This window comes from Urocampus carinirostris, chromosome 14, assembly GCF_059441175.1.
Source record: "Urocampus carinirostris isolate Australia breed hairy pipefish chromosome 14, RoL_Ucar_1.0, whole genome shotgun sequence".
Taxonomy (NCBI): Eukaryota; Metazoa; Chordata; class Actinopteri; order Syngnathiformes; family Syngnathidae; genus Urocampus; species Urocampus carinirostris.
In genome coordinates, this window is record NC_142362.1 from 1,730,555 (window position 1) to 1,742,736 (window position 12,182).

Here is a 12,182-nt window from a genome sequence, read left to right on the forward strand (position 1 = left end):
CTCTCTCTCTCTCTCGCTCTCTTTCTCCATATTGTTTATTTCTCTCTCTCTCTCTCTCTTTCTCCATTATGTTTCTCTGTCTCTCTCTCTCTCTTTTCTCCATTTCGTTTCTCTCTCTCGCTCTCTTTTCTCCATTCCGTTTCTCTCTCTCTCTCTCTCTCTTTTCTCCATTCTGTTTCTTTCTTTCTCTCTCTCTCTCTTGATCTCTGTCTCTCTAAATAAAGATTTCTTTCTCTCTCTCTCTTGATCTCAGTCTCTCTCTAACTTTAGATCTCTCTCTCTCTCTCTCTCTCTCGCTCTCTTTCTCCATATTGTTTATCTCTCTCTTTCTCTCTCTCTCTCTTTCTCCATTATGTTTCTCTCTCTCTCTCCCTTTTCTCCATTCTGTTTCTCTCTCTCGCTCTCTTTTCTCCATTCCGTTTCTCTCTCTCTTCTCCATTCTGTTTCTCTTTCTCTCTCTCTCTCTCTTGATCTCTGTCTCTCTAAATAAAGATCTCTCTCTCTCTCTCTCTCTTTATTTCTCTCTCTCTCTTTCTCTCTTGATCTCTGTCTCTATCTAACTGAAGATCTCTCTCTCTATCTCTCTCTAACTAAAGGTCTCTCTCTCTCTCTCTCTCTCTAACTAAAGGTCTCTCTCTCTCTCTCTCTCTCTGTCTCTCTCAAAATAAAGATCTCTCTGTCTCTCTCCCTCTCTCTCTGTCTCTTTCTAACTAAAGATCTCTCTCTCTTTCTGTCTCTGTCTCTTTCACTCTCTGTGTCTCTCTTTTTCTCTTCCTCTGTTGCTCTTTGTCTCTTTCTCTCTGTGTCTTTTAACCTCTTTTGCTCTAACTTCCTTTTTTCCTTTTCTCTCTTTTCTCTTCCTCTCTTCCTACCCTTTGCGCTTTCTTTTCTCTTTTCTCTCATTCTGTCTTTCTATTTCTCTTTGGATTTCTTACTTCCTCTCCCTCTCTCACGACTTCTCTTTTTATCTCTTTTGTTTCTCCCTCTCTCTCTCTCTCTCTCTTGGTCCCGCCCTTTCTCCTTTTCCCTCCCTCTTTCTCTTATTTCTTTATCTCTCTTTTTCTTTCTCTTGAATCTACTCGTCCGGCCCCCGACAGAATGTTTGTTCTATCGTTTGGCCCCAGAGTTCAAAGGAGTTTAACACCCCGGTTGTAACGGATGATATTGCTAACAGCTAGCATGCTAATCGCACGCATGATAACAACTAATCATCTAATCCCTACTAGTATAGTCTTGCTAACATGCTATCGATCAGGATGCTAATAAAATGCTACTATTTGTTTTTTTAGGACATGCTAGTGTTCCTGTACGTGGAAGGACCCTACACCCGTGGGGTTTTCCGGCGCTCGGCGGGGGCCAAGGCCTGCCGGGAACTACGCCAGCGACTGGATTCCGGGACCCACGACGGCGAGATTGCGCATCAGTCCGTGTTTGCGGTCGCCGCCGTTTTTAAGGTAGATGCGCACGAAAAGCATTCCGGTTTGGTGACGGGCGGACCCAAATGCAGACGCGATGGACAGAGGATAAGAACAGGGGTTCACTAAGTAGAGGAATAACAAAAGGCGCTCCTGTAAATAGCTAGAAAAGTATACTACAAGTGGAGATCCAGGTAGACCAGAGGTGGGCACACTAAGGCCCGTGGGCCACATGCGGCCCGGCGAGCTTTTTCATCCGGCCCGCCCAACAAAAATGGTCAAAATATAATTACAATATACATAGATAATCGTAAATAAACCCCTACTAATTAAAAAATGTATTTTGGGTGCCAACTTTGTCCCCATTGTGTGTCTAAGACAAAAATACTACTACAGTACTACTATAATACATACACTCTTCTGCAGAAAATTTACAACAGAAATACTACAAATACACAACAACAACAAACACAAAAATACTAAAGATAAAATACAACATAAATACTAGCAAATTACTACTTTGGAAATACTTCAAAATAGTATTTTTGTACTTCAACAGAAATTCTACAAATATACAACTGCAGTAATATCACATAAATACTAAAAAAAATAAAACAAAAATATTACTATGGAAATACTACAAAAATACAACATAAATACTAGCAAATTACTACTTCGGAAATACTTCAAAATAGTACAAAAATACTTCAACAGAAATACTACAAAACTACCACTATAATAATACTACAGAATGTTACAACAGAAATATTATACAAACATATTACTAAACATACTAAATATATTCTACATACATTGTACTGTGGAAATACTACTAAAATACTACAGGTATATTACAAAACTCTACAATAAAAATGGTAAAAAAAAAAATACTATAGAATTATTACAATAGAAATACTACAGATATACTACAAAATTGTACGATGAAAATACTACAGATACTACAAAATTCCACTATGGAAATACTACAAAAATACTACATAAATACTAGCAAATTACTACCTCTGAAATACTTCAAAATAGTATAAAAATACTTCAACAGAAATACTACAAAACTACCACTATAATGATACTACAGAATATTACAAGAGAAATACTATCCAAACATATTACTACAAACATACTAAATTAAATAAATTCTACTGTGTGAAACACTCCTAAAATACTATAGATATATTACAAAAACTACTATATAAATAGTAAAAAAAAATACTATAGAATTATTACAATAGAAATACTACAGATAGACTGCCAAATTGTACAATGAAAATACTACAGATACTACAAAATTCCACTCTGGAAATACTACAAAAATACTACATAAATACTAGCAAATTACTACCTCTGAAATACTTCAAAATAGTATAAAAATACTTCAACAGAAATACTACAAATCTACCACTATAATGATAATACAGAATATTACAAGAGAAATACTATCCAAACATATTACTACAAATAGAAATACTACAGATAGACTGCCAAATTCTATTATGAAAATACTACAGATACTACAAAATTCCACTGTAGAAATAAAACAAAAATACAACTCTAGTATTACTGCAGAAATCTGCCTGTGGAAATACTAGAAAATACAAAAAAAACAAAAAAACAATGTACCACAGATATATTACAAAAACTACTTCGGTTTTCTCCCACATTCTAATAAACATGCATGTCAGGTTAATTGGCCGGTCCCAATTGTCCCTGTGTGCCCTCTGATTGGCTGGCAAGCGGTTGAGGGTGTCCCCTGCCCACTGCCCGAAGATAGCTGGAATGGGCTCCAGCACCCCCGTGACCCTACTGAGGATAAGCGGTACAGATAATGGATGAATAATACTGTACATTAGTGATAAACATTTGATATTTTTCTATTATTGTATATTTTTTCCTACAAGTGTAATCTCGCAATGATAATAGAGGTGATTCTGATTCTTCATTTCCATTTCTTCACACTACAAAATGTTTTTTTTTCTCCACGAAAGGACTTCCTTCGCAACATCCCGGGCAGCCTACTTTGCTCCGATCTTTATGACCAGTGGACGTCGGCAATGGAGAGCGAGAGTAGCCAAGAGATCACCGGCAAAGTCCACAGGTAGCTGCGTTACCTGAAAGTTGTTTACTCTTTCTTAAGAAAAATGAAATATAACAAGGGTCAAGCGTTGTTGAGAACCTTTATGATGAAAAGCCACAGAAAAAACTGTAAACACCCCAAAGCCTGAGCAAGATACCCACAGCAATTTCATTGGGTGCGCCCCTGGGCCGGACTCTGGACATGCCTGCTATAAATGAAAGCTGGTTTAACAATCTATATGCGTTGTTGAGACACTTCATGATGAAAAGCCACAGAAAAAACTATAAACACCCCAAAGCCTTAGCAAGATACCCAGAGTAATTTCATTGGGTGAGCCCCTGGGCCGGACTCTGGACATGCCTGCTATAAATGAAAGCTCGTTCAACAATCTATATGCGTTGTTGAGACACTTCATGATGAAAAGCCACAGAAAAAACTGTAAACACCCCAAAGCCTTAGCAAGATACCCAGAGTAATTTCATTGGGTGAGCCCCTGGGCCGGACTCTGGACATGCCTGCTATAAACGAAAGCTCGTTTAACAATCTATGTGCGTTGTTGAGACACTTTATGATGAAAAGCCACAGAAAAAACTGTAAACACCCTAAAGCCTTAGCAAGATACCCAGAGCAATTTCATTGGGTGAGCGGTAGATAGATAGCTTTCTAGATAGATGTCTAGGTAGGTAGATAGATGTCTAGATATATGTCTAGAGGCCTAGAGGTCTAGATAGATAGATAGATAGAGATAGAGGTCTAGAGGTCTAGTTAGATAAATAGATAGATATCTAGATAGATAGAGATAGATGTCTAGATAGCTCGATGTCTAGATGTCTAGAGGCCTAGAGGTCTAGATAGATGTATAGATATCTAGATGTCTTGATAGATAGATGTCTAGATAGATAGATAGATAGATGTCTAGATAGATGTCTAGAGGTCTAGACAGATCGACAGATATCTAGAATTCTAGATAGATAGAGATATATGTCTAGATAGATAGAGATATGTCTAGATTGATGTCTAGAGGCCTAGAGGTCTAGATAGATAAATAGATAGATATCTAGATGTCTAGATAGATAGATCGATGTCTAGATGTCCAGAGGCCTAGAGGTCTAGATAGATGGATAGATAGATAGATGTCTAGATAGATAGATATATGTCTAGATAGATGTCTAGAGGTCTAGATAGATCGATAGATATCTAGAATATTAGATAGAGATATATGTCTAGAGGCCTAGAGGTCTAGATGGATAAATAGATAGATATCTAGATGTCTAGATAGATAGAGATAGATGTCTAGATAGATAGATATATGTCTAGATAGATAGATAGATGTCTAGATAGATAGATATATGTCTAGATAGATAGATAGATGTCTAGATAGAAGTCTAGATGTCTAGAGGTCTAGATAGATGGATAAATAGATACTTTATTTATCGAATTTTGTCTTAAAATATATGGAGTGGCACTCACTCTCGGCCCCCCTAAAAAGGAAAAATCAAATAAAGGTTCCCAGCCCCTGAAATCTACTGTTAAATGTACTGTTTATTTTGTAGATTACTGCGTCTGCTGCCGGCAGAAAACCTCTTGCTGCTACGTCACGTGGCCGCCGTTCTATACCGCATCCAAGGCTACGCCCACGACAACCAGATGAATGCTTTCAACCTGTCCGTCTGCATTGCTCCCAGCATGCTTTGGGCTGCCACCCCTGGGACCCCCGAGATGGAGGGAGAGGGCGCCAAAAAAGTGAGTAAAGCTACTTTGCTAAACTATAAAGAGGCTAAATGCTAAGCTAACTGGAACACATCCCTTCTTACTGTACGCTAACCAATGGAATTCAGTTATGAATCCATTTTTCGCTCATTGCTGTTATTCACATCAAAGGAGCTGTGCAGAATTTGGAACATTTTTACTTGCTGCCGCCCTCTCCTGGCTCAGGTCAAAATTACAGCTCAATCATATTGTGCGTGCAAGTACGTGCATTTCTTAGACAATCCTTTTTTTCATCTTTCTTGGGGTTTGGGTTGGCGCTTGGACTTCACTTGCTAAAAGTAAGATGAAAGAAGATGGGAGCAGTGGGAAGTGAAGAATAAGGGCTCTTTGAACTCAGTTGGGCATTGTTAACACACAATTAATAGAGAAAATCGAATTTTTAAAAACCTTTTAGAGGGTGTCAAGTCAAGTCATGTCATGTTTATTTGGATAGGTGTTTTTTTATGACGCCCGTAATCAGAAGGAGTCTCAAAGGGCTGCACAGACCTATTGCAAACTATTATGACACCATCCCCTGATCTAAAACCTACATGAGGGCAAGGAAAAAACTCAAAACCTTAGCATGAAGAAAATAAAGAAACCTTAAGAAGGGACGGTCTCAAAGGGCTGCACAGACCACAGACTATTGCACACTACAGACTATTATGGCACCAACCCCTGATCTAAAACCTACATGAGGGCAAGGAAAAACTCAAAAATCTCCACATGAGGAAAATAAAGAAACCTTGAGACCTCTACTGTTCTCTTTACGAGTTCAAAATCTATTGATGTCTTCTCCCCTAATTTTGAGTGTCTACTAAACTTATCAAGAAGCCATCTTGAAGACGGTTTTGGGATCGTATTAGTAAGTAAGTAGTATCTCTGCCTCCTTCTGCATCCACCCACTAACTCCACTATACCAAGTCACATCACAAAAGGGTAAATTAAATGTTTCTTATCGTGTATATTATATAAGCGATGTTGCATACATTTAGTATCAACAATATACTATTTTGTTGGGTTTGGAACGGATGAACCTTGCGATTCCTACCTCAGAACGGATTCACGTCGCATCCCGGGGGTTAACTTTTCAATCCCATCCAAAAAACTTAAAGTATAGCAATAGCACACTAGGTTCCATCACAGGGTTCATCCGATCTCATCTCATCAGCTGCACCGCTTATCCTCAGTAGGGTCGCGGGGGTGCTGGAGCCCATCCCAGTGGGCAGGGGACACCCTGAACTGGTTGCCAGCCAATCGCAGGGCACACGGGGACAGACAACTCACTCGCTCAGTCACACCTAGGGACAATTTGGACCGGCCAATTCACCTGAAATGCATGTCTTTGGAATGTGGGAGGAAACTGAAATGCCCGGAGGAAACCCACGCAAGCACGGGGAGAACGTACAAACTCCGCACAGTAAGGCCGGGAGCTGGATTTGAACCCACGCAGGAGGTTCCCACGACCTCAGAACTGTGCAGCACACGCGCTAACCACTGCGCTCATGACCTCAGGACTGCGTGTGTGTGGCACAGTCCTGAGGTCATGAGATCAAACCTTCCTGTGCAGAGTTTGCATGTTCTCCCCGTGCTTGCGTGGGTTTCCTCCCACATTCCAAAAACACGCATGTCAGGTGAATTGGCCGGTCCAAATTGTCCCTAGGTGTGAATGAGTGAGCGAATTGTCTGTCCCTGTGTCCCCTGCCCACTGCCTGAAGATGGGCTCCAGCACCCCCGCGGCCCTACTGAGCATAAGCAGTGCAGATAATGGGTAATGGGTAAATAGCAGGCACGTTTCTTTAAGTAACCAAAGCAAACATTCTAAAATGTAACATAGAGTGGAAAGTTACGGTGCTCGCATCAGCTCCTAATGTCAACAGTTCTTTTACTCCAGTATGTTATTACTCTGGAATTACATTGGTTTGCTTTTATAGCCTATGCACGCGTGTGCTAGCAGTCGTCCAAAAGACTGAAGGAAAAAAAAAGGGGAAAAAAATTGACGTCTCAGCAAAAAAAAACCTCAGCAGCCGCAAATATCTCTCGGCTTTCGACATTTCCCCTCACGGGGTCCGACGTCGGAGCCGAGTCTGACTGAAGCGAACCTCCGCAAAGTCCTGTCTCACGTGACCCTGCTGTGCTCTGAAATTCGGTTTTTCCTCAAAACGAATCTAGGGCGAGGGTTGGCAACCCAAAATGTCAATGGTCTGCATTTCTATAGCGCTTTTCAAGTCAATGAAGACCTCTCGAAGCGCTTTACAATGTGCTTCACACTTACCCATTCACACACACACTCACACACCGATAGGCAGTCAGCCTCAAAACGTTTTGAGGATAATCAAGATGCAAAATGGTAAATGGTCTGCATTTCTATAGCGCTTTTCAAGCCAATGAAGAGCTCCCAAAGCGCTTTACAATGTGCTTCACACTTACCCATTCACACACACACTCACACACCGATAGGGAGTCAGCCTCCAAACGTTTTGAGAATAATCAAGATCGGAAATGGTCTGCATTTCTATTGCGCTTTTCAAGCCAATGAAGAGCTCCCAAAGCGCTTTACAATGTGCTTCACACTTACCCATTCACACACACACTCACACACCGATAGGCAGTCAGCCTCAAAACGTTTTGAGGATAATCAAGATGCTAAATGGTAAATGGTCTGCATTTCTATAGCGCTTTTCAAGTCAATGAAGAGCTCCCAAAGCGCTTTACAATGTGCTTCACACTTACCCATTCACACACACACTCACACACCGATAGGGAGTCTGCCTCCAAACGTTTTGAGGATAATCAAAATGCTAAATGGTCTGCATCACTATAGCGCTTTTCAGGTCAATGAAGACCTCCCAAAGCGCTTACAATGTGCTTCACACACACACTCACACACCAATAGCAGCCGTGCAGCCATGGAAGGCGGCGACCTGCTTATTGGGGGCATTAGGGGTTCGGTGTCTTGCCCAAGGACACTTCCACATATAACACGGGGGAGTCGGGAATCAAACCTGCAACCTCTTGATCCCAAGACGAGCGACTCCCTCAAGAGAGTGAGAGAGAGAGACATCTTTAGTGAGAGAGAGAGAGAGAGAGAGACAGAGACAGAGAGACAGAGACAGAGAGAGAGAGAGAGAGATCTTTGGCTACAAGCCACATGAACTCCTCTTTCCACCATGCTTTTAATGTACGTTTACGTTTTGTAGCGTCATCAGTGTTATTAGCTTCTTTTGAATCTTTCTTCTGGGGCTGAGGTTTTGGCTGGATTCCTAACCCACTTCTCCATTTTTCTTGTGTTTTCTGTGCGTCTGCTACAAGCTACGTCAACTCTTCTTTCCACCATGCTTTTAATGTAGGTTTACGTTTTGTAGCGTCATCAATTCGGTTAGCTTCTTTTGAATCTTTCTTCTGGGGCTGAGGTTTTGGCTGGATTCCTAACCACTTCTCCATTTTTCTTGTGTTCTCTGTGCGTCCACTTTGGAAAACGATATGCAAATGCGTGACCTTATAACGCTCCCGAAAGTCCAGAAGCAGGAAGTTAGTCGATGCGGGCTTCCGATTGGCTGCCGAGTATACGAATTGACAAAAGAACCGAATTTCCGAAATTTCCAAACCTGCTTATAATTTTTCACTTTTGAATGAATTGACTCATGTACGATTGCAAAGGTTGTTCAGCCTCCAAACGTCATTTGTTTTGACAATTCTTTCACAAGATTTCCATTTTTTTTTTCCTGGTATCTTTTGTGGCATAATACTAACATTTTTGGGGGCTTATTGAGTCGGTTGCATGATACACAACCGTATTTAATTACATTTTTGAGTGGAAGTACAATGTTGGCAGCAAGATTGACTTGATAGAATTGTAAATGATTTGAATGCAACACAAACTTTTTCTTCTTTTTACCTTTTTTTAATTTTAATTCCTTTAAAAAAAATCTCATTGTGTTTATTTTTTCCTAGCTGTTACTTTTTTCTTTTTGTTCTCTATTTACTTTTTTTCCTATGTTTCTTTCTTTTCTTTTTTTCTGGCTTTTTTCTGAATTTTTCCTTCTTTTTTCTCTTCCTTTTGTTTCTTTTTTTTCTCAGCTTTTCACTATTTTTTCATTTTGGTATTTTTTCTTTTTTGTTCTATTCCCCCTTCCTTTAAGTCATTTTGTGCGTAATTTTACATCATATTTGGTCATATAGGGATGAAAGAAGCAAAAACAACCCAAAGAGCCTGTTAGGACCCGAAAGAGCCGGTTTCTTTAAGTGAGCCGAGCCGAAAGAAGCCGGTTCTCGAAAAACTCTACTGACTTTACTCGACTTCGTTCTACTTCGACCTTGACTTCCAAATACCGCATTTAGAACACAGCATCAGGGGAAGCCGTGTATTTTCACCTTCATGCACTGTAACTTTGACTTAATTCGCTTTTTAATGAGCAATTTGGAGCCCTGATTTTTGTGAGCTGGCTAGATTTTCTTGTGCGCGGAAAAGCTCTGGGTAGTAGCAGCTTAGAGGGGACATTGATTAGGAGGATCTCCTGATAATAATAGCCACGATCTCCACTCTGCCGGCATATTGAAGCCACGTTTGAGAAAGAACATTTCGGACGTCATCCAAAACCACGTTCGGGAATGCGGATTCCCGAATCCCGCTCCTTTTAATCCCAAACCGGGCGGCCGTCTTTTCTTTCTTTGTGGAAGAGAAACTGAGCGAAAAGAGGTGACATCAGATCGCACGCTGGCTGTTGACGCGTAGCAGCAAAACAGCATCCAGACGTGCTCAGCCGCAACATCTGGACCCAAACAAACCAAAGACGCCGGGCGTTTCCATGGCTCCCACTTTTGTAAACACCCGCCAGCTTTTTCCTTTCCCTCTAAAATAGGGAAGAAAAAAAAAGGCGAAACGGGACTAAAAAGAAAAGTACAGAAAAAGAAATAAGAAAAGGGAAAATGCAGGAAAGAAATAAAAAAGTAAATGAAGACAAAAAAAGACAAAAAAAATAATTTAACCACAAAACGAGCACAATGGATGAAAACAAAGTAGAGAGACTCAAAGTGACAAACGCACCTTACTACTTTTGAAAAGAGAAATGAGAGAAAAAGAAAAAAAACAAGGACAAAAGAAGAGATACAAATGAAAAAACAGACAAAAAGTACAACTTCAGAAAAAAAGAAAAAGAAAATGAAAAGAATTAAAGAAAATCAAAAAGGGAGAAAATGTTTTTTTTAATTCCACCCGGGGGAGTAAAAGCCCACACGAAACCCCACCCCCACATTTTGCATAATACCCTATTTTTATGACTGTGTGTATTTTCCGGAGCACTATTTAATAGATAGATAGATAGATAGATACTTTATTCATCCCCTAAGGGAAATTCACATTTCCAGCAGCATCCCTGAGCTGAGAACAATACAATAATAAAGCCAAAGGTTTAATACTCGTTATATTGGGTATTTATGTATTCTGTTTCTTTTATTTTATTATCATTTTATTTTCAACACAAGGACACTGCCGGGATGAATAAACTATCTATCTAAACATCTATCTATCTCTAGATCTAACTGAAGATCTATCTATCTATCTAGATCTAACTGAAGATATATCTATCTATCTAGATCTAACTGAAAATCTATCTATCTATCTAGATCTAACTGAAGATTTATCTATAGATCTAACTGAAGATCTATCCATCTGTCTAGATCTAACTGAAGATCTATCTATCTAGATCGAACAGAAGATCTATCTATCTATCTATCTATCTATCTATCTAGATCTAACTGAAGATCTATCTATCTAGATCTAACTGAAGATCTATCTATATATCTATCTATCTATCTATCTATCTAGATCTAACTGAAGATCTTCTATCTATCTGTCTAGATCTAACTGAAGATCTATCCATCTTTATCTAGATCTAACTGAAGATTTATCTATAGATCTAACTGAAGATCTATCCATCTGACTAGATGTAACTGAAGATCTATCTATCTAGATCTAACAGAAGATCTATCTATCTATCTAGATCTAACTGAAAATCTATCTATCTATATAGATCTAACTGAACATCTTCTATCTATCTGTCTAGATCTAACTGAAGATCTATCCATCTTTATCTAGATCTAACTGAAGATTTATCCATAGATCTAACTGAAGATCTATCCATCTATCTAGATCTAACAGAAGATCTATCTATCTAGATCTAACAGAAGATCTATCTAGATCTAACAGAAGATCTATCTATCTAGATCTAACTGAAGATACATCTGTCTATGTATCTAGATCTAACTGAAAATCTATCTATCTATCTAGATCTAACTGAAGATCTATCCATCTTTATCTAGATCTAACTGAAGATTTATCTATAGATCTAACTGAAGATCTATCCATCTGACTAGATCTAACTGAAGATCTATCTATAGGTGTAACTGAAGATCTATCTATCTATCTAGATCTAACTGAAGATCTATCCATCTGTCTAGATCTAACTGAATATCTATCTATCTATCTAGATCTAACTAAATATCTATCTATCTAGATCTAACGGAAGATCTATCTATCTATCTATCTAGATCTAACTGAAGATCTATCTATCTTCTCTCTATAACCTATAAATATATTTTGAAAAAAAAAAACTCTATTATAGAAATAAAAATACATCAAATTACTTATAAAACATCCAAAAAGTTTATATTTTTATCCAGACAAATTTTTTCAAAAATATTTCCCTTTCCAAAATCCCCATCAAATCTCGAGTTGGTTCCAACAACAAACCTGGGAAAACTAAGCCCCGCGAATACTTCTCCAACTATTGCTCGCTTTATGTTGAGAAAGGAGCAAAACTAAAAACAGAAACTGAGAAGTCAAGAGAAATTTGAAATTTCAGCGCCCGTGTTTTCCTCCCGAAAGGATGATGTATTTAGGGGGTGGGTGTTGACGCGTTTTGCTC

At 39.1% G+C, this 12,182-nt stretch overlaps 1 protein-coding gene and 1 long non-coding RNA gene across 3 annotated transcripts in view; one reads left to right on the forward strand and one right to left on the reverse strand.

Moving 5' to 3' along the window:
* arhgap20 (Rho GTPase activating protein 20) overlaps window positions 1-12,182 on the forward strand; it is an 82,639-nt gene that overhangs the window by 64,850 nt on the left and 5,607 nt on the right. For both annotated transcript variants that reach the window (XM_088353560.1, XM_088353559.1), the window contains exons 11-13: window positions 1,290-1,454; window positions 3,419-3,528; window positions 5,061-5,250. In XM_088353560.1, coding sequence (XP_088209686.1) covers window positions 1,290-1,454; window positions 3,419-3,528; window positions 5,061-5,250 — 465 coding nt within the window. The remainder of the gene's footprint in view (window positions 1-1,289; window positions 1,455-3,418; window positions 3,529-5,060; window positions 5,251-12,182) is intronic.
* The window catches only part of LOC148352430 (uncharacterized), a 50,032-nt gene that overhangs the window by 9,249 nt on the left and 28,601 nt on the right, over window positions 1-12,182 (reverse strand). The window lies entirely within an intron of this gene.